Source organism: Pongo abelii, chromosome 22 (genome assembly GCF_028885655.2).
Source record: "Pongo abelii isolate AG06213 chromosome 22, NHGRI_mPonAbe1-v2.0_pri, whole genome shotgun sequence".
Classification (NCBI taxonomy): Eukaryota; Metazoa; Chordata; class Mammalia; order Primates; family Hominidae; genus Pongo; species Pongo abelii.
Genome location: NC_072007.2, coordinates 53,140,359 through 53,163,210, shown reverse-complemented (window position 1 = coordinate 53,163,210; position 22,852 = coordinate 53,140,359). Strand labels below are relative to the sequence as shown.

Below are 22,852 nucleotides of genomic sequence, written 5' to 3'. Positions count from 1 at the left end.
ATCCACACCCCCATACTCACACACACACATGCTCCCACACACACACACGCTCCCACACACCGCTGCTTTAGGACATGCTGCTTTGCTTGATGATGGCAGAGTCTCACTATTTCCTTGCTTATCAGAGCAGGAGCTCGGGCATAAAGAAGGTTTTGGTGGAAGGAGGAACAGAGATGGGCTGAGCGTCCTCACAGAACTCCTGGGGAAATGTCGCCTCTGCTCACGGGGAGTGCAGTGCCATCCGGAAGGTGCCCTGGTGATCCATTCCCTCCATTCCTGTGGAACTGGATAAAACCACTTGCCCAGGAAGAACTGAAGACGGGTTTGGCACTCACCAGCCACCTCCTGAGGGTGACAGGGTTGATGCTGAAGTCCCTGACCAGCCCGAGGTCGTGGTACATGTGCTCCAGGCAGCTCAGCATCTGTGGGCACAGGAGAAGCATGGGCACCAGGCAGTCGTGTGGCCGGCTCCCCAGCCCCTGGCTTCCTTCCCTCTGCCGTCCTCGGAGTGCCAGCAGGGCCATTGGCAGAAGGTGGGTTCTCCCCCTCCCAGAAAGTCCCCAGAGAGCAAAGCCTGGTCAGCAGACATGGGAGGAGAGGTCTTCAGACCAGCCTTTCCAGGCCATCCAGATGGGTGGGGGTATGAGAGCACACTGGGGGTCTCCTGGAGGATGGATCCTGGGGTGTGGAGGGCCAGTTTCGAAGTCAAGGAGAATTCTTGGAAAGGACAGTGACTGGGTGAGAGAGCGCACCCGTTCACAAAACACGGCACCAAAAAGGAATTTATTTATTTCTACAGATGAAAAACAATCTCAGTGGATCAATATCACAGCTGAGGGTTCTAGGACACAGTTCTATCCAGTGCACACCTGAGCACGGGCAGTGTCACAGAGAGAAAGGCCCTTTCCTTGCTGGAGGCTGGGGATCGAAGGAGCTTTGACGATTTACATCCAGAAACGCTGAACTGTGTTCATCTGGGGCCCCGCTGGGACCAGAGACACTTTAACGTCTTAACTGCAGTGCCCAGATGCAGCCCGTGCTGCAGCAAGCCGCTGCTCCTAACCCTTTTCCGTGGAGCCCTGTCTTCTATCAATATCCCTGTTGAAGTTGAAATAGATTTTGTTTTCAATCCCAAAGAGGATTTATTGTCATTGTGGTGATCTATTTCAATACAGCTCAGTGCTTTGGAGCTAATTAAGTTAGGGACGAAAAGATGAAGTGATTTTTAAAAACGAGAGTTTGACCAAAGTGGGCTTTGCTTTCTGGAAAAAGCAGGTCTTGGGTGGGGAGCCCAGCGTGAAGGAAGATGTGCAGGAAAGGGGCAGTTTAGATACACCTGGTAGGTGTCCTCCGCCCAGGGCCCACCTCCAGCCCAGCTGCCTGCTGCCTGTGCAGGGCACTGGGCCATCCCTGCTGGAGCCTGGCGTGGCTTCCTGCCTGTGTCTGCTCATTGCCTGATTTTCTCTTCCCAAAAGGGCATGTTACGAATTGAATTGCCCCCTTCCCCAGGTCAACGTGGTAAAGCCCCAACCCCAGTGGGCTATTTGGAGACAGGGCCTTTACGGAGGTAATGAAGGTTCCATCCAGTCAGGGTGAGGCCTTGGTCCCATGGGACTAGTGTCTTCATTAGAGGAGGAAGAGCACCTGGGATGTGTGTGCAGAGAGAACAGGCCACATGAGGACCCAGCAAGAAGGCGGCTGTCTGCACACCAGGGACGGAGGCCTCCGGAGAAGCCGAACCTGGCAGCACCTTGATCCCGGACTTCCGGCTCCAGAACTGAGGAATCAACTTCTGCTGCTGACGCCACCCCAGTCTGGTACTTTGTTATGGCAGCCTCAGCAAACTAGGACAGGGCGCGCTGCCCAAAAATCCATTTTTACTTGTTACTCCGTGTGTGAAACCTGGAAATGCTGCAAGGGAGGCGAGTTTTTGTAAATCGAAGCTTGCGATCACTGCATTAATGAGATGGCTCTGAAGGAGGCGGAGGGTTCTCTGGCATCACAGGAAATCCATCTGGAAAACTGGAAACTCCCCCACATGCAGCCACAGATGGGAGCTTGGAATGTTACCTGGGAAATGTCCTTAAAGCACGTGAACCACACACTCGTTTTCCTTGGGGAGACAGTACAGATGTAGGTTGGATAATGTGCAGGGCGCTGCACCAGCTTTTGGAAATGGGGCCCCACGTGAGGACAGGAGGGCTGGCTCCCACCTGGAGGGCTGTCCCACCCAGCCAGGGGCCTCACTGCCCAGAGCTGCTGGCACCCCCCCACCATCCTGGACACCGGCCCTTAGGACCATAGGGGATGCAACCTGGAAACTCCTCGCTCTCCACCTGACCAGCCCAGATGTTGTTCAAGGCAGTCCTGAAAGGCAGATGCCTCTGCTGTGAAATCAGTCAAGAGGGGATGCCGATCAGCAGACAGAGCCACTTGGTGCTGCTTATGTGGCCTTCATAGAAGCTGTGGGGCAGGAGGGCCGGATGCATCTGTGGCTGCACATGCTGTCCTCAGCCCTGGGAGGGCGCAAGTGAGCCAGCAGCTCCCACATGTGGCGGCGGGTCCTGGTCTGAGTGGGTTGCATGGTCGTGAGTGGGGGACTCATGAGATGACGGATGACAGATGACGGGGGGAGGCTCCTGCAGCCTTCCAGCTCTGCACTTGATAGAGGCAGGCCATGCTCACGGGCCACAGCCCTGGGCCCTCAGAGGCCCTAACAGATGGGAGGACACAGCAGCCTGAAGTCATGTCCTCTGTCTGGTTTGTGATGGGCAGGACACTGAGTCGAGCCACTCGGAGAAAAGCAGGGGCGCCCCTGCTGGAAGGGAGGGAGGTGATCACCTTTAGGGGCCCTGACGTTCTCTGAGTGCCAGCTGCCTCATGGGCAGCCAGATGCAGTTTTGTGGGGCCGAGTGGGCTGTTTTCATGTGTGTCTCTTTAGTTGTCCCTCTTTGCCACTCACACTCCAAAATTCCTGGCATCCCTAGATCTGCCAGAGGCCAAGGCTCCTGTCTTGGGCATCTCTGCATTCTCACACACAGCCAGCTAGATACTTCTTGGAAGCACTGGAACCCTCATCGGTCTCCTGGGGTGCCCTTGAGTTCTGCTGGGCAGGAGCCACGGGCCGTGGGAGATGCCACCCAGAGGCTGAGTCCAGCTGCCGGGAGCTGTCTGCCTTGCCCACCTGCCAGCCCCGAGAGCAGCTGTGAATCCACTCTGTGATCAGAGGACAGAGAGGTGGCCTTTCTATTATGGAGACACAGATCCCTCAGCTTCGTGGGGCAAGCCCCACCTCCCCAGTCACAGTGGCCCGCGCTCAAAGGGTTCCCTGGTAGAAGGTGGCAGAAAAGACAGCGAGTGCCAGTTTCCACGCAGGCACTTTGCCATCAGTGGCCCCTGGCTTGGCTCTTCCTCCCAGCAGGCTGAGGTCAAAATGACTTTGGGGATGGTGATTTTTCTACATGATGCTGAGGTGCGGCGCTTGCCCACAGGCTGGGAGCAGGAGTCATTGTGCTCTAACCGTCTGCGGTGTCTGCTTGCTGTGGACTTGCTCTGCCCAATCTCAGCAGCTGTGCAGGGACCCTAGGAGCTGCTGCAGGCCAGCAGCTCCAACATGTCTCTTCTGAGCTTTCCCTCTCACCCCTCACATCTCCCCACACCTGGGGCCCTTTCTTTTTGTGCGTTGACCTACACAGTCATGCTGCATATTTAAAGCCTCTTCTCCTGTCGTCTCCGTGCCCCGCTCCTGCACTCTCAGAGCTGGGGAGCAAGTTGCCACATGGTGGCTGGAGGTTTTGAGCAGGTTTGCAGCAGTGCAGCCCCTGGGACTGGCCGCCTGCTGCTCTTCTCAGGTGAACTGGGGTGGGGAGTGGAGACCGGAGCTTTGCTTTTCTGGCTGGTGCTGCAGTTTTTCTCCTGCTGGGAGACCATGCACATGAAAGAGGTTTACTTAGGAGAGGGCAGTGCCCCAGGTGTCAGCAACCTGGCCTCAGGGGTGCCAAGAGGCAAGATCCCACTTTCTGCCCTTTGCAGAGACATCGCTGTGGCCGAGCTTGTCAAAGAGCACCGGTGAGCTTGCTGAGGAGCCTTGTGCATTTTCTGTGTTGCTGACAAGCAGGAAAACGTCCTTAGATTTTGGTGGGTTGAAAACAGCTGAGCCTGAGGTCTGCAATAAGGGAATTTTTCATTTTTTGGGGTGTGAAAAGAGGGGGTCTATTAGCCAATGAGATGAAACCAAAAATTCCCCATTCTTGTATTTTTCAGCAAATAGGAATTTTAACACTTTTTTTTTTTGTAGCGACAAGGTCTTGCTATGTTGCCCAGCGTATTAGTCTGTTCTCACGCTGCTAATAAAGACATACCTGAGACTGGGTAACTTATAAAGAAAGTCTTAAGGGACTCACAGTTCCACATGGCCGCGGAGGCTTCACAATCATGGCGAACGGCAGAGAAGGAGAAAGTCACTTACATGGCGGCAGGCAAGACAGCGTGTGCAGGGGAACCCCCATTTATAAAACCATCAGATCTCGTGAGACTTACTCACTATCACGAGAACAGTATGGGGAGAACTGCCCCCATGATTCAAGATCTCCACCTGGCCCCACCCTTGACACGTGGGGATTATGACAATTCAGGGTGAGATTTGGGTGGAGACACAGCCAAACCGTATCACTCAGACTAGTCTGGAATTCCTGGCCACAAGCCTTGCTGCAGAAGGTGACACAGTTCCTGGAATCCCACATGTCCACTTATCTGGGGCAGCCGGCTGCCTGTGCCTTGCCTTTGCAGACACTGCTCTCAGAGCAGAGCCCTCTGACCGTAGCCCCTTCCTTGAGGAGAGATTTGCTCCTGGCAGGGGCGATCTGCAGCACAGGGCTGCCACCCGCGCACATGAGGGTCTGCAGGGTGAGCAGATGGCTCGGGGCGCCCAGCGCCATCAGGAGCCCTGGGTGGGGGCTCCCTGCCCCTGACAGCCGTCTGCCCCACTCACAGAATCCCCTTGCTGTGAGGTCTCCTGGGCCCTGCTATAAAGTGTTAGTTTCAACTAAAACCTGGCAAAACAAGGTTTTTTTTTTTTTTTTTTTTTTTTTTTTTTTTTTTTTTAGTCTTTAAAAAGAAGAGGAGAAAGCATGAAGGAGGAAGAGTGATGGGGGTGGTCCCACTGGGGTCCATGATCCTGAGCTGCCTCCCCCCGGGACGTGGTGCCCACAAGCCCCGCACTTACCTCGTTGGGCTCCCAAAGCCAGACGTCAAAGGTCGGCTTCCGCAGGGCCTCGATGGTCTCTGGAGAGAGCAGATACTAGAAAGGACAGGAGTTCCGTGTTAACCAGGCGCCATGGGCTTGTGACGGTGAGGTGCATGCTGAGATGTTTCTCCTCTTTTTCCCGTTCTCTTTCTTTCTCTTTCTTTCTTTTTTTTTTTTTTTTGAGATAGAGTCTCGCTCTGTTGCCCAGGCTGGAGTGCAGTGGTGCGATCTTGGCTCACGGCAACCTCTGCCTCCTGGGTTCAAGTGATTCTTGTGCCTCAGCCTCCTGAGTAGCTGGGACTACAGGTGCCCGCCACCATGCCTGGCTAATTTTTGTAATTTTAGTAGAGATGGGGAGTTCACGATGTTGGCCAGGCTGGTCTCGAACTCCTGACCTCAGGTGATCCACCCGCCCTGGCCTCCCAAAGTGTTGGGATTACAGGTGTGAGCCACCGCGCCCAGCTTCTCCCGTTCTCTTTCTAAGCCACCTGCGTTAGACTCACAGGCCACATACTTCTGGAAAGGGCCAATGCTATGGCTGGAAATCCCATCGGTGGATGCCAGAGGCAGGGCGAGGGAGCAGAAGGGAGGGTTTGGGGTGGCAGAAATGTTCCATATCTCGCTTGTGGTGGAGGTCATAGGACTAAACAAGTTTGTCAAAATTCACTGTCCTCCAAGCCTAAATAACTGTACTGCATGTAAATTAGACTTCAATAAGCCCGATGATAAAATGGACAACAGCTGGGCATGGTGGCTCGTGCTTGTAATCCCAGTGCTTTGGGAAGCCGAGGCGGGCGGATCACCTGAAGTCAGGAGTTCGAGACCAACCTGGCAAACATGGTGGAATCCCGTCTCTACAAAAATACAAAAATTAGCCAGGCATGATGGCAGGTGCCTGTAATCCCAGCTACTTGGGAGGCTGAGGCGGGAGAATTGCTTGAGCCTGGGAGGTGGAGGTTGCAGTGAGCCGAGATCGTGCCACTACACACCAGCCTGGGTGACAGAGCGAGACTCCATCTTAAAAATAATAAAGAAAAAGGGCAATAAAGTGAAGTGCGGGGGTAAAATTCACTTGGTATAAATTGAAATACCAGCTAAGAAGTTATTCTGAGATGCTCCTCTCTGGAACCCATCCCTGGTTTCTGCTGAGAGCTAGAAGAGCAGGCCTGCTGACGGGGCCAGTGCCCCGGGGTTGCTTCTGAGGACATCAGGCTTTAGGTTAAGCTGTCACAAGGACAGAAGTCTGTAGTTTTATACAGAAGACAAGAACACTGCTTTGGTATTGCACACTGTCTTCTCCTAGGTCTTACTGGATATTTGTTTTTTTGTTTTTTGTAAGGGGACGGATCTGGAGGGCTGACACCTTTCAATTTGGATCTAGGCTGTGCTTCATGGCTCCCTGGGACAGGATCCTGAGAAGCGTGGGGCATATTTTCCAATGGAAAAAGGCACTAGTCTCCATTCAAAAACCTCAGATAAGGCTGGGCACAGTGGCTTACGCCTGTAATCCCAACACTTTGGGAGGCTGAGGTGGGTGGATCACCTGAGGTCAGGAGTTCAAGACCAACCTGGCCAACGTGGTGAAACACCGTCTCTACTAAAAATACAGTAATTAGCCGGGCATGGCGGTGGGTGCCTGTAATCCCAGCTACTCAGGAGGCTGAGACTGGAGAATCACTTGAACCTGAGAGGCAGAGGTTGCAGTGAGCTGAGATCGTGCTATTGCACTCCAGCCTGGGTGACAGAGTGAGACTCAGTATCAAAAGAAAAAAACAAAAACCCCCCAAATCCCCCCAGAACCTGACAATATCCAGGACATTGTTTGGAACTGCGTGGATAGAATCACTGACTAATGGACACCAGTGGCCCACATGGAGGCTGTGGAAGGCTCTGCCATTGCTTGAACCGCAGGCAGTGGCAGAGCCCACCTGTGTGCAGCCCAGGCCTCTGCTGTCTGTGGAACCTGTGCCCCCTGAATCTTAGCACGAGAGCACATTACAAATCAGGTGGGCCAGGCCGGGTGCGGTGGCCCAGCACTTTTGGAGGCCGAGGTGGGCGGATGACTTGAGGTCACAAGTTCAAGACCAGCCTGGCCAACATGGTGAAACCCTGTCTCTACTAAAAAAATACAAAAAAATTAACTGGGCATGGTGACGGGCACCTGTAATCCCAGCTACTTGGGAGGCTGAGGTAGGAGAATTGCTTGAACCCAGGAGGTGGAGGTTGCAGTGAGCCGAGATCATGCCACTGCACTCCAGCCTGGGCGACAAGAGTGAAACTCCATCTCAAAAAAAAAAAAAAAAAAAAAAAAAAGCAGGTGGGCCGGGATTTGGCCTGCTTCCCAGCTGAAAGCATTGAGTGGGTGCCCAGCATCTTGAGACCCTCCTTTTGTCGTTATTTCAAAAACGCCATTGCTACTTCACCAACGTCACAGCTTCTCTTAGAACTGAGAACACTTTTGTGCAAAAGAGCAAAATTTGCCAGGACAACTAAGAATTGCTCAGAGACGAGGGCCAATGGAGTGGATTTTAAAAAATTTAGTTAAACATTAAAGTTCTTTCAAGTAACGTTTGAGTGTAAAAACTGTTTACCAAGGTCAGCTCCCGGGGCCGGGCAGACAGCAGCACGGAGCTATTATGTCCTTGCAGGGGAAGGGTATGGTCTGGGATCACTTTTGCTAAACAAATGTCAAAGAGAAAAAATACTTTGCCTTAAAGTAACCCTCACCAGCCGCAGCCCAGGGCTGGGAGGGGCGGTTGATGTGAACGTACACACAGCAGGGTCTGGCCACAGGGCCACAGGGCTGGGCGTGGGGCTGGGGACATAGCCACAGCTTCTTCTGGGCCGGAATCTCATCTTACCTTGGGGTAAGTGGGAACATCGCGTCGAGGAGTCAACTTCTTGTGGTTATCCAAAAAACTGTACTTACAGGGGCAGTTGGTCCTAGAGAGAAGGAGCAGAGATGAGCTGTGGTCCTGCTGTTTCAGTCTGGTGAAGCCCTGGGCAGAGCAAAAGCAAGCGACAAACCCAAACCCCCAAGCCCCGTGTGGTTTTATTTGCTGTGGGAGAGGAGTCAGGGTGGCAGCAACTCACTCGAAGCAAAATTCCCAAGGACCTGCCTAACCTCTGACCTCACACTGGGCTCTTGGAAAACACACAGAAAGTCAGATATTGGGGCTGGGTGCGGTGGCTCACGCCCGTAATCCCAGCACTTTGGGAGGTCGAGGTGGGATGATCACGAGGTCAGGAGATTGAGACCATCCTGGCCAACATGGTGAAACCTCATCTCTATTAAAAAAAAACAAAAAAACAAAAATTAGCTGGGCGTGGTGGCGGGCGCTTGTAGTCCCAGCTACTCGGGAGGCTGAGGCAGGAGAATCACTTGAACCCTGGAGGCGGAGGTTGCAGTGAGCAGAGATCGCGCCACTGCACACCAGCCTGGCCAGTCTGGGCAACAAGAGCGAAACTTTGTCTCAAAAAAAAAAAGAAAAAAAAGTCAGATGTTGAGGGCTATCTTCTCTTTTAGATAAGCTTCTAAAAAACCTTTTTCTAATGTTTTCAAAACAAAAACATTCTAAAAAATCTAAACAACACAAGAGTAAAGTAAAAAAAAAAAAAAAAAAAAAAAGAAAACCGAAGTGCTCACTTTACCCATTTATTTCCCTAAATCCCATACTCTGGAAATCACTTCTGATAGTTTGGTGTATCTTTCCAGAATATTTTGAAGTGTGGACACACATGGGTGGCCACTTATACCTTTTAACAATATTTTAATTTTTATTTTTTGTAGAGATGGGATCTTGCTATGTTACCCAGGCTGGTCTCGAACTCCTGGGTTCAAACGTTCCTTCTGCCTCAGCCTCCTAAAGTGTTGGGATGACAGGTGTGAGCCACTGCACCCCGCCCCTTTGTACTTTTTTTTTTTTTTGAGATAGAGTCTCACTCTGTTGCCCAGGCTGGAGTGCAGTGGCGCAATCTTTGCTCACTACAACGTCTGCCTCCTGGGTTCAATCAATTCTCGTGCTTCAGCTTCCTGAGTAGCTGGGATCACAGGTGCATGCTGCCACACCTGACTAATTTTTGTATTTTTAGTAGAGACGGGGTTTCACCATGTTGGCCAGGCTGGTCTTGAACTCCTGACTTCAAGCGATCCACCCACCTTGGCCTCCCAAAGTGCTAGGATTACAGGCGTGAGCCACTGCGCCCAGCCCCTTTGTACTTTCAAACAAAGATGGAATTGCACCAAATTCACTCTGCTGCAACCTGCTTTGTCATCTAACATATCATGAACTCATCCCAAGTTGCTCCACAGAGCTTAGCTTCATTTTCCAAGTTTCTCCAGGGTGTGGCCGTAGCACATGTTAGCAATCCAGTCCCCAGTGACGGACTTTTAGAATGTTTCCAACTTTCCCTGTGACATGTAATGTTAGCAGATGAGTTTTCTGTCTGACTCTGTTTTTGTTTAGCACTTGGTATCGAGGTATCCCACATAGGAACAGGGCAAAGTGAGCCAGGCGTGTTTCGGAGGAAAGCCACCTTCCGGTTGGGCAGTGTGCTGGCTTCAGGGTGGTCCCCAGGGGCTGAATGAGGAGCAGCTGCCCCAGGAGGCCTGGCCACTCTTGGGCGCCTGCAGCAGAGTGCACCAGGGGGCTGGGCCGATCTGGGTTCACACCCTGTGGGTGTGAACTTGCTTGGAAGTGAACAAGCTCCCTGTGTACTTGGACAATGGTGGGTGGGGGTCACGCCTGGCTTGTGTGACATTCACCAGGCTGGGGGGGGGGGCACTCAGGGAGCTAAATGCAGCAGAAGCTCCTGCGATTTGTAAATAAAGCCCCTTCTGGGAGAGCAATTTAATACTGCACAGTAAGAGCCATATAGAAATTCGTATCCTTTAAGCCCACATATCTATCCTGGGGAATTTATCTTAAGCCAAGAATTAAACAGGAACAAACAGCTCTATGCACACAGATATTCACTGTGGTGTGATCTGTTGTAACAAAACACAAAACCGACTAGAAGCCACCTGAATGTCCCAAAATGGGAAGTGGTTTAAACCACCACAGTGCATCCGCGTGTTGGACTATTATGCCATTAGGAGGATAATCACGGATATTATGCCAAGTGAGGAAACTTTACATGAAAAGGGAAAATAAGAATGCTATGCACAGTATGTACTGAAAGCAAATGCCGAAAAATGCCATGCTACGAGGAAGAAAGAGCACATTCGGTAGATTTAAAAAGAGTGCTTGATTGTGCCCTTCTGGGAAAATCTATGAGCCGTACGCTGGTTAAAATTTAATCTATTTATTGCTCACAATGCCACTAGTAAAAAAAAGACTACACAACAGCATGTTTTAGTTGTTTTTCAAAACAAGGTATCTATGCACAGAAAAACATCTAGAAGGCCTCGTGTCCAGGTTTAAACTGGGGGGACATTGCTGGCTGTTGTCATGATCGGTACCCACCCTTCGACACCCCTCAGTATAGTTTGGAGGTTTTCCAATGAGCCTGTGCTTTTTTCAAAACTAGAATAATCAATCTACTTCCTTTCTAGGAAAAGAGGCTTCAGTGTTATTTTCTCAGCATGCTGCCATCTCTTCCCCGTGATAACCACCGCTCCGCAGAGATCCATTTGGTAGCCCTTCCCTCTGTTTCATGCTTGCAAAACCCATCAGAGTTGCTACCGCAGTTTGATGTGTAAGGGGGAATGCTAACAGATTCAGCAAAGTATTAACAAAACCAGCCAACAAAATGTACCAATCAAATGATTTCCATTGTCATCCAGTAAACGAGAAATTCCATTTATACATTTCTGAGCAGTAACGTTTTCTGTGTAGTTAAAAACATAGATGGCACGATGATGATTTCTTTGCTGCTTTTAACCTCTTTCGTGTAAACATTCGCACACGTGTTGTCTCTGTAAGTCTCCTGCATTCCCCAGGAGGGTTATGGAAATCTTCACCAAGCAAGACAGTTTGACTGCTGGAATCCCGTTGTTTCCTTGCAGATACCAGAGCTGGGAGCAGAGGAGGGTCTGCTGGGGCCCGCTGACCCTGCCTGGCCAGGCAGCCCCTCTCTCTGTGCCCCGTTGCCACGGGAACCAGCGTCTTCAGCAAACAGAGCAGCTGGCATGGAGCTCTTTCTTTTCATCCTATTTGGAGCTTATTTTCGCTTTCATTTCCTGGGGTCCCCACCCCCTTCTCTGGGGCTTAGGCCAGTGGGCAAGGCCATTTGTTTGGGATGAACGCTGAGCCCTCAGTTGCCACCCCAGGCTCCTGCAGGCTCCCCAGCTCTGGGTGAACCCCACATTCCATGCTCTGCTCTCTGCCTGGCACAGTGCTGGGGGCCAGAGTGGCCATGGCCCCTGGGGTAGACCTGCCCCTGCCGCTGCCCTAAATGTAAGCTGGCAGTTGGACCTCTGTCCTCTTTGAGGGAAAAGCAGGAGAAACCTAGTCCGTGAGTGTCAGGGGATGGCCACCTGCTCCCGGGTGCTGTGTGCCAAACCACAATGCCACTGCTTTTCCCAAGGGGCAGCTTCTGGTGGATCCAGACCCCTGGCTCCGAGGCCCCACCGGGGTGTGCTATGTGGGCTGAATGTAGCTCCACATTTCAGGCTCACACTGGCCATTTGTGTGGCACAGGGCTGAGCTAGCTCCATCCTGTCTGGGGCCTTTATTCTCTTCCCAGAGGCAAGAATGCTGGCCTCTGGCTGGGCTGCCATCTCGGGAAGGCCCCCCACCCCCACCCCGCCTTTTGCAGCTCCTCTCCCCAGTCATCCGGGGAAGTCCCAGCTTAACGAGACTGGTCCCAGGGTCCCCACATTGCTACAGGGCTCTCATGAGTAAGAAGTAACTCTTCTGTTGACAAAGACAAAAGGGACAACACGAATAGCTCAGTGTCTCTATTCTGAGTTCCTTTCTACATAGAGAAACAGGAAGGGGTTTCATGTGTGGTGACGAGGGTCTGGGGTGCATGACGCGGCTGGGGATGAGACCAGAGCCCAGGAGGCTGGATTTGTTTTTTCTCAATGTGTCGACGACGCTTGAGAATTTTTACCCTGTTCTGTTTTGGATGCAAGAGTCCCATTTACCTGTCTCTCACCTACAGGGGAGGCTGCCAGAGCTGTCAGCTGAGAACATCGCCTCCAGAAGCTGACAGGGCACCAGGAAGTCTCCTTGTCTTTGGTTTATGGCGCTGTGGGTTCTAAAAATGTACTCCTGGGGGAAGTGCGGATGCGCCTCCGTTACTCAGATGGGCCCAGGTGCCCCCCGCAGCCCGGCATGCCTGACAGGCACCTGGGGGCTGATGTCTCACTGTAGTTCCTGGCGGCTTCCTCTGCGTGCTCTGAAATTGGTGTTATCCTCCCACGTGGTGTGTTATGGGCTGAAGTACATCTCCCCCCACAAAAGTCGTATGTTGAAGTCCTAACCCTGCTGCCTGTGAGGGTGACCTCATTTGGGGACATGGCTGTCGCAGATGTAGTTAAGGTGATGTCATCCTGGAGGAGGGTGACCCCTACTCCAATAGGATGGGTGTCCTTACAAAGAGGGGGAATTTGGACAGAACGGATGGGAGCACCAGGTGAAGAAGCAGGCAGAGAAGGCCGCCGGCAGCCACCAGAGGCCAAGAGAGACCAGGAGGGACCCTCCCCTGGGGCCTTCAGAGGTGGCAGGGCCTGCTGGCACCTTGATTTTGGACTTGTGGCCTCCAGAACTATGTGGGAATACATTTCTATTGTTTTAAGCTGCCCAGTTTGTGAGAATTCGTTACGCAGCCCCAGGAAATGACTACAACTTCGATAAAAATAATTATCCCCCCTGCAACCTGACCTGCAGGACCAGTGCACACCAGAAACCACGCCGGGAGCGACGTGTGATCCGAGCACTCGCCTTGCTTTCTACAGAGCGAGTGCCCATCAGGCACATCAGCGGCAAGACCTGTGAGGCCGGAGGCTGTCTCACCACTCACTCCTGCTGCTGTGGGTGGGCAGTAAATCCAGTCGTTTAAGGGATAAGAGGATGCATCCTACAAACACCTCCAGAAAGTGCTCAGGGACACACAGTTGTGGGTGAGGAGCTGAGGACAGCTCCGGGAGGCATGGCCCGGCTCCAGACACACCCCTTGGGGCAGTGGAGTTCCCCAACCCATATGGAGCCCAGAGGCCGCTGTTCAGGGAGTCTGGTTTCAGGCTGAAGACTAGAACTCAGTTTTCATCCTCTTCCCCTCGTGCTGCTGGTGGGGCTGGAAAGGCTGGCCCTGCTACACCCGCAGCCCCAGCTTGAGGCAACCCATCTCCGCCTGGCTCTGGGCAGAGGGGAACCCTGCCAGGCAGCACCACCCTGGAACACCACCCTCCTGCCAAAGCAGCCGTGGCACCTGGGGCACAGGGGACAGCCAGAGGGCTGAGTCAAGCCATGTAGAGCTCACGGCCAAGGGCGGTGCCACAGGTGAAGGTGCTGTGTGTCTGAGGCTGCCAAGCCGGGTCCCAGCCTTGCCAGGTCCCAGCCTTGGGGTCCCAGCTGTGTGGCCGCCCCTGTGCAACTTGGGAGCTCTTCCTCGGCTCACAAATGAGAGACTCTGTCTCTCGTCCTTTAAAGAGCCTCCAGCACAGGAATGACGAAGACGGATTGTTCACTCACAACTTTCCATGGTTACAAACTATGGCCTGACTTCCCCTAGTCAATTGGGCTGAGACATCCCTAACTCCAAATGAGCCCATGAGTGCATGGGACAGACACGTGGCACGGTCCCTGTAGGACAGGCTCTCACGTGGCTCAGACAAGACCTGCTTCCTTCCGCTCCGCCTTCCTCCCTGCGCCCACTCCGAGGCCAGGCCCTGGGGGCTTTGAGGGGACCAGATGAGGCCTGCCGGCTTTCCCTTCACCTTCTGCCTCTGAGACCCTTTCACCTGCCATGCTCCCTCACTAAGCAGATTGCCCTCAATTTTAAAATCAGGGAATGATTGTCAGCATGCCAGGTGGCCCTGAGACAACTCAGTGCAATTGCACAGGGCTGTTTCTCAGCTCATTAGTCCCCATTAAATCCCACTGAGGCTGGGCAGTGGCACTCTGGGGAACCATGAGCCATATCATATGCCTGTCGTCTCTGGGCTGGCACCAGCGGGCATGGAGGCAAAGCCCGGAGGTGTGAGCGGGTCCTGTGTGCCCCTCACTAAGCACAGCACCCGCACACAGTAAGTGCCTCAGTGCATGTGCTCTGCTCATCATCACTGCCGTCTCTTTGCTACTACGGGCATTTCCATCCCCAGTTTGGTCGTGGTTCATCCACACGTGTCCTGACCCTGGCTCCAGTAAAGAGTCCTGCTGTACACAAAACTGACTTTGGAGGTGGCATCATGGAGACTGGGGCATTTTCCCCAGGAGTCACAGCTCACTGGGCCCCCCGCAGCGCCTGTGAAGGATGCCTGTTCCCAGGAGAATGACTTCTGTGTCCCCAGTGCTGGAGCCCTCACTGGAATGCAACCCAGTGGGAATATCACACAGAGAACAGGGTCCCTGGGGGCACCAAGAGGCTCCTCCCCTAATGCCTTTTTCCTCTTGTTGTTCTGTCTTTAAAAGTGGATATCAACTTATTCCAAGCTGGATACATTGCCCCTAAGGCTTGGATCTGCAGGAGGAGGACTCTTCTTCTGTGAAATCATCTCCCCAGCCCCTATCCCCCATATGTGCTCTTTTTTTTTTTTTTTTTTTTTTTTTTTGTGAGACAGAGTCTTGCTCTGTCGAGCCCAGGCTGGAGTGCAGTGGCGTGATCTCGGCTCACTGCAACCTCCACCTCCTGGGTTCAAGCGATTCTCCTGCCTCAGCTTCCCAAGTAGCTGGGGTTACAGGCATGTGCCACCATGCCTGGCTACTTTTTGTATTTTTAGTAGAGACGGGGTTTCACCATGTTGGCCAAGCCAGTATTGAACTCCTGACCTCAGGTGATCCTCCCACCTCGGCCTCCCAAAGTGCTGGGATTACAGGCATAAGCCACCACGCCCAGCCCATGCGTGCTCTTTTGTTAGAAGAAAGTCACATCACTGACAAGCAGGTCGCAAGCAGGGTGGCTGCCTCCAGACTGCACTCTCCCAAGCCTGAACTGTACCGAACTGCACCAGCCTTTCTTTTAGAGAAACAAAGCCCACAGCCCCAGCCCAACTGGTATGGGGAGCCCTCCCCAGGCCCGGCCGCCCGTGGCCCCAGCGCAGACCCTACCTGCTGCTTCTGGCCGCCAGCTCCTCCCTCATCTTCTTAATGTCACTCTTGCATTTCTCAATCTCCACCACTTTTAGTCCTTCCACTGGTGACAGAGAGAGAGACAGCAAGGGGGTTACCACGGACGAATGTGGAGGATCTCTCAAGGCTGGCAACTAAGGGCTCCCTGTGGCTCCCAGGGAGGAAAATGCCTCAGTGCAGAGGTCCCCACACCTGCCCCGGCTACCGATACTCAGGTTTTGCCTGCACTTCCCCACTTAGCTCAGCCACAACTGACTCTATCCTCGCAGGCATGTGCCGTGGCCACCGCTGCACTACCGCATCCATCTGGGCAGTTTCCAGAAGGCAGAAGCTCCTCCCCACTCTCCACTCCCTGAATCTCAACTCTGGCACCCACTTTTTGCTCCATACCCCTAAGCACCAGCTGAGGACATGGGACAAAGGCGTCTTTTATCCCAAAAAGAAAAGGGGGGACATGTGGTGCCAGAGCATTAAAATGCAGTGAACGGCAAAGCGTTTTCAGCAAGGATTAAGATCTCATTATGGGAAAAGCTTTTCATTGTAACGTCCTTCCAGAGCAGTTTCACCAGGAGAAAGTGTTGACTTAAAACAGAAGAGAAATAAATAGGCAAAGTTGAGGATCAGCAGAACTTGGACTTGATCACATTCCTGGAGTTGAAACTGCCTTGGCCAAATTATGACTGAGACAGTGAAAGAGATCTAACTTAGCGGGCTCCATCTTGCTTCTAACCTCTAAGCTGTCCTTGTTCATTCCTCGGCTGAACTAACTTTGAGAGAAACTTTGTTTGTAGTTTATCATTTAGACAAAGACTGTAACAGCCCTTTCCCAAAGCAGACCTCCTTCTTGCCTGGGGACGAGACTAACATTCGCCACAGGATTAGAAATTATGGTTTAAGAGCCATGCAGCTGGAGACTACAAGGTTCTGACCCTCCCTGAATTGCTCCTAAGATCAGCACTTGAGATACTTTGCAGACCCTGCATTGATGGGTCAGCTGGCACCACCCAGATAGATAAACTGTCTGGTCTTCTGGCCCCAGTCAGGAACTGACTCAGTGCAAGAAGACAGCTTCAGCCAGGCGCGGTGGCTCACGCCTGTAATCCCAGCACTTTGGGAGGCTGAGGTGGGCAGATCACGAGGTCACGAGTTCAAGACAAGCCTGGCCAATATAGTGAAACCCCGTCTCTACTAAAAATACAAAAATTAGCCGGGCATGGTGCGCCAGTGCCTGTAATCCCAGCTACTCGGGAGGCTGAGGCAGGAGAATAGCTTGAACCCGGGAGGCCGAGGTTGCAGTGAGCCGAGATCACGCCACTGCACTCTGGCCTGGGGGACAGAGTAAGACTCCATCTCAAAAAAAAAAGAAGACAGCTTCGACTCCCTATGATTTCATCCCTGACCAATCAGTCAGCATTCCTGGCTCATTGGCTTCCCCCCACCCACCAAGTTATCCTTAAAAACTCTGCGCCCCGAATGCTCGGGGAGACTGATTTGAGGAATAATAAAACTCTGGTCTCCTGCACAGCGGGCGCTGGGTGAATGGCTCTCCATTGCAGTTCCCCTGTCTTCATGAATGAGCTCTGTTTAGGTAGCAGGCAGGGTGAACCCCTTGGGCGGTTATAGAGTCCCACTGCAAAGGTGTGCCTCAACAGTTAGGATACTATTTTCCAACCAAAAACAAACTGGAGCTTATGCCTCCGAGCGAGTGTTAAACTTCAAGATATTCACGCTTGGCTGACTGCACGTTTACCCCAGAAACGCTGCCATGAAGCAAGCAGCTTTGCACGGCTTTTCAATTAGAGTTGGTTCATAAGAAATAAAAAAGATTAGCTTTGTTACTTTGTAATCACACCTTAGTTTTTATGCAAAAGGATACTCCCACGATACCACTCTATTCCCCTTTTCATGACGTTTGGCTCTGAATAACTGCTAAAAATAAAAAGCAAATGTTTTCTAAAGGAAAAACCAAGCAACTCAGAGCCTTTGGCTAGTTTCTAACAACTCCTTCCCACCCCGAAGGAAGTACTGCAGCTCGGGAAAGAAATTCTCCCGGTGCAGTGGCCCAGGGCAGACTGGCTGGAATCAGCTTCCCAGGTGGGTTTCGAGGCGTTTCCAGGGTGAGAGGTCAAGTAGGGGCATGGCTTCCCGGGACACTGCTACTTTCTGCCAGGAGGACGAAGAATCTGGAGAGTGCGATATTTGGATCTGGTCCTGCTGATGTGCTTCTGTGCCACAGAAACCTTCTCCACCCCTCTTCTACCCAATGGCTAGAGGACGTGGGGTCCGGAAGCGCATGTGGCTGGAGCTAGTGTGGTCGCTGTCCTGATGGCCGAGTCCAGATGAGCTGCTGCTGGGGAAACACAGGGCACCTGAGGTCGGGACGTCTTTGTCCAACCACTAAGAATCCACATTCTCCTTTGGAGCCGGGTCTCCGTTTTCTCTAGCATCATGGGCCCCTCAAGGAAGCTGATGCATGCCACAGGCCGTCTTCTCAGAAAAGGTACCCAAGGACACATTTTGGGTTTGCATGTGGATTGGGAAGCCTAACGTGGCCTCCATGGGTGCTCCTTGGCCTTGTCTAGATTGCAGGATCCCACTCATGCCCTGTGGATTTGCCACGTGGACACTGGCGTGAGCAAATGGACAATTCAACATCAGTGGCAGGAAGGAGCTCAGTCTGATTCACACGTGGAAGGCAGCACATTCTGAAAGTGAGTAGATCTGGGGAAGGGTTGGGCATGCGGTGTAGACTGCAAACAGGGCAGCTGTGCCCTCTGCCCAAGGTCCATGGACCATTGACTATGTCTTAAATGTAATTTTTCCTGAATATAAAATATCCTATTATCATTGTAGGAAGTGTAGGAAATAGCACTTCAAAGAAGAATATTTAAAAATTTATCTAGGATCCCATGGGCCCAGAAAACAACTCAGTTAATATTATTTGTATTAATGTGTGTCTTTCCAGGCTTTCTGCCCACTCCCAGGCCTTCTAAATATTCATCCTGTTTATCTATCATCCATCTATCTATCTATCTATCTATCTATCTATCTATCTATCTATCACCTACCTACCTACCTACTCACTATGTATCTGTCCATCCATCCATTCCTTTATCTACTATCTATCCATCCTTTCATCTATCCATCCATCCATCCATCCGTCCATCCATCCATCCATCCATCCATCCATCCATCTATGCATTCATCATATTTATGTATCTACCTATGTTCTATTTATCCATCCTATCTATTTTTCTATCCATTCTATCTCTCTATCCACCCATTCTATGTATCTACCTATCTTTCTTTTCTTTTTTTTTTTGAGACAGGGTCTTGCTCTGTCACCCAGGCTGGAGTGCAGTGGAACAATCACAGCTCACTGCAACCTTCATCTCCTAGGTTCAAGTGATCCTGCCACTTCAGCCTCCTGAGTAACAGGGTCTAAAGGGGTGCACTGCCACACCTGGCTAATTTTTGTATTTTTTGTAGAGATGGGGTTTTGCCATGTTGCCCAGGATGGTCTTGAACTCCTGGGCTAAAGCAATCCTCCTGCCTTCACCTCCCAAAGTGCTGGGATTACAGACATGAGCCACTGCACCCAGCCTCTACCTATCTTTCTATTTACATATCTATATAGTATCTATCTATGTATGTATCTATGTATGTATGTATCTATGTACATACTATGTATGTATGTATCTATCTTCTATCCATCCTGTGTGTGTCTATGTATCTATACATCTATTATTAATTTTAAAAGATAAAATTTGTTGTTTTCTAACTTGCTGTTTTCACTCATCAGGAGGTCATGGCCCTTTTCCATGTTAGTGGCTGGTGTCCCAGCTCACGTTTTTCTTTTTATGCCCCAAAGAAAATGCTTATTTATCATACTGAGCAGGATAAATAAATACCAAGGGCTTCATGTCAGTTCAGATCACATTTTTGCTGCTAAATGAGTTTGCAACAAACCTATAATTTTTTTCACATGTCCATACAAGGCTCTGTTTTAAGCCAGCTTGTGGTTTTTGATGGGTGCATAGCGTTTGTATTGACAGTGCAGAGTCCACCAAGATCTGCTTCCCTGGCTACCTATTGGGGTGATGTTAAAATTAAGCTTCTTGGGTGACACAGCATAGCATCACTAGTATGAATCCCAGAGATGCAGAATTTGTGGCAATTAAAGTTTATGAAGAGGCTGTTGGCCAAGTAGATGGATAGTGAGGAACAAGATTGCAAAAGTGCATTCCTCAATGAAGAGAAAACAAGATGCCATGAAATGACGGGGCTGGCGGAGAGGTCTGCAGGAGGAGGCAGAGGTGAGCATGTGGTGGATGTGTGTGCCTGTGTCCCCGGGGGTCCTGCCTCCTCACTCCCTGGCCTTTCCAGGACACCCGGCTGCTTTGGGGAAGATTCCACAGCTCCCCTCTTCGACCCACTGCCAGCCTGCTCCACCTCAATCCAGAGGGAGGAGCAGGCCAGTCCTGTGGGGCGTGGGGCCTCGAGCTGAGAAGTCTGCAGACAGCAGCAGGATGGCCCTACTGTGGAGCCTGGACGTCGGCTCTGCCCATCATGGCCCAGTCCTCTGCCTTCAAACGCTGAACACAGGTGGGCACAGACCATGCACCGCAAACCAAAGCAGAGGCTCCCTGGCCCACTGGACCCTGCTAGGGGGCTGGGAGTCCAGCCCACGGCTGCCTGTTATTCCCGCTGACCAGGTGTGGACCCTAGGACATGCCTGTGTGTGGGGCTAGTATTATCTGGAAACCCCGGCTGTTCTCTTAAAAGGACTATAGGCCGGGCGCAGTGGCTCATGCCTATAATCCCAGCACTTCGGGAGGCCAAGGCAGGTGGATCACCTGAGGTCAGGAGTTTGAGACCAGCTTGTCCAACCAACATAATGAAACCCCATCTCTACTAAAAATACAAAAATTAGCGGGGCGTGGTCACAGGCTGCCTGTAATCCCAGCTACTCTGGGGGCTGAGGCAGGAGAATCACTTGAACCCGTGAGGTGGAGGTTGCAGTGAGCCGAGATCACACCACTGCACTCCAGCTGGGGCATTAAAGTGAGACTCTGTCTCAAAACAAAACAAAACAACAAAAAAAAGGGCTTTGAAAGAGATTTTTGTGAGCTTCTGCAAGTCACAGGCCACCTGCAGAAAAAACTTTAAGGGTGATTTTCTGACAGACGCTGGCTTTGGGGAAATCAGCCTGGCGGGTGGGGAAGAGCTGAGCTGGGGGTCAGAGAGAGCCGAGCTGGAGGTTGGGGAGAGCTGAGCCGGGGGTGGGGGAGAGCCGAGCCGAGGCTCAGGAGGCTCTGTGCTGTGCTCCTTCCCCAACCTCACCGTGCTCCAGCAAGAGGCCGGGAACCTGGCAGGCCCAGTCCTTTGGCTACAGAGCTAGTGAAAGTTGTTTAAAGACATGTATGAATAGAGCTGTGTTTCAACACTTCCTCCAAGAGCCTCACTAAAGAGCCGGCGTAGAGCACACTTCCTGAGTGACGGAGAAAAGCAAGGCTTGGTTCTAGCATCCAGGCTCTGGGCTGTTTGTATGGCCTGTGTTAAACTTTGCCCCAGGCGGTCAGCTCCTGCCACGGCCCAAGCTGTGTTTAGGTTTTGGTCCAAGCCCAGAGCACGGGGACAATGGGTGGATGGAGCAGAGCTGCCCTGTGCCCCGGCCACAAACCAGGAAGGAAGGGAGTAAAGGGCCCTGCTTTAAAATCTCTTTTTAATGTTTCACCTCCAGCCAGGACATGAGGGGAGGGGCCTGGGTGTTCTGTTTACAAAATAATCTGTAACATAAGGGAAATCCCAGATCTCTCGAACAAGGCTAAACTTTATATATCAAAAGGAAGAAGAGCTTTGAAAGTCAATGAAGAGAAATGAAGAAATTTATATTCAATTCAGAGGAATTATACATTTAAGAAGAAGCAGGAAATTCCATTTAAGACAAGTCCACAACAATATAATGTGGCTTAAAGGTGGCCAATTCTAGTGGATGAATCCTTTAACTCAAGAAGCAGAAAACAGCTCGGCCAGGCACAATGGCTCACGCCTGTAATCCTAGCACTTTGGGAGGCCGAGGCGGGTTGATCACCTGAGGTCAGGAGTTCGAGACCAGCCTGGCCAACATAGCGAAATCCCATCTCTACTAAAAATACAAAAATTAGCCGGACATGGTGGCGGGCACCTATAATCCCAGCTACTTGGGAGGCTGAGACAGAAGTGTCCTGTCTTCGGGGGACAGAGGTTGCAATGAGCCAAGATCGCGCCACTTCTCTCTAGCCTGGGCCAAAGAGCAAAACTCCATCTCAAACAACAAAAACAACAACAAAAACAAAACAAAACAAACAGCTCACAGCAGCTCATGTATAGCAGAAGCAGCTGTGTGTGCGCATGTGTGTGTATGTGATCATATATATGAATGTATCTGCACGTGCCTGGGTGCTTAGATGTGTGCATGTATATGTGACATCCTGACATGCCTGTGTGATTTCACATGTGTATATGTGAGTGCATGTGCACCTTTCTCTGTTTGTGTTTACATGTGTGTGTGCATATGTAGATGGGAGCATCTGCCTCTGGCCTAGCCCTGTGCATCGGGGTGTCGGACCAGGCTCCTGGCCAACTTCCCCATCTGGCTAGCTTCTGGCAGCCGTGCAGGGTTGGGACTGACCTTCTGAGAAGCTGGGTGTGCACCTACCCAGTGGCCTGCATGAGAGGTTCAGCTGCAGGCCCTCTCCTCAAAAGGACTTTCCCTTTCTGCCCTCCAAGCTTCCTGAAATGTCTGGGCTCTTGCATCTTTGGGTTAAGGCTCTGCTGCCCTTGTAGTGTCTCTGGAACTCAGAATCCCTGGGGCTCAGCACAGGTGCAGCATCCTGGCCATCTCCCGCTAAAGCACATCCACTGGAGAGTGGGAAGCCATCAGCCAGAAGTGCCCCGGGAGGATGAACCCAAAGCCAGGTGGAGTTCAGGAGGAGGACAGCCTGTCTGGACATGGCTGCCTCCTGGAGTGGGGGTGTGAGTTGCATGCCAGGGGAGGAGGGCAGCCAGGAGGACGGAGGAGAGGCCCCCCTGACCTCGCCCAAGCCCGTCCCTTACCCTCCACAACTCCTAGACTGTTCCTCCTTCTCTGCTCCTTAGAGGGGTGAGCTCCCTCAATCCCATTTCTGCAGTCCTAGGTCTCTGGTGCTAGAAATTAGTACAACTAGTAACAACTGGTTTTACCGGTAGAAGCGCCAGGAATTCTAGTCTGTGCAGTGAGCCTGAGCTTGGTGGGTCAAGAGTGGTGTCCTCTTCCAGGCCATCTATGTGCATTTACTGAGGGCCTTATGGGAAGATGCTTCCCTCTGAGAAGTGAGAAATTTTGGAGAAT

At 51.8% G+C, this 22,852-nt stretch overlaps 1 protein-coding gene across 10 annotated transcripts in view; it reads right to left on the bottom strand.

Moving 5' to 3' along the window:
• The window catches only part of PDE9A (phosphodiesterase 9A), a 123,461-nt gene that overhangs the window by 15,828 nt on the left and 84,781 nt on the right, over positions 1-22,852 (bottom strand). For all 10 annotated transcript variants that reach the window (XR_010138894.1, XM_024239428.3, XM_024239430.3 and 7 more), the window contains 4 exons: positions 15,460-15,544; positions 8,107-8,188; positions 5,225-5,299; positions 336-422 (listed from right to left, as the gene is read on the bottom strand). Coding sequence is in view for 9 of the 10 variants with exons in the window: in XM_024239428.3 (XP_024095196.1) it covers positions 336-422; positions 5,225-5,299; positions 8,107-8,188; positions 15,460-15,544 (329 nt within the window). In the remaining variant the exon portion in view is untranslated. The remainder of the gene's footprint in view (positions 1-335; positions 423-5,224; positions 5,300-8,106; positions 8,189-15,459; positions 15,545-22,852) is intronic.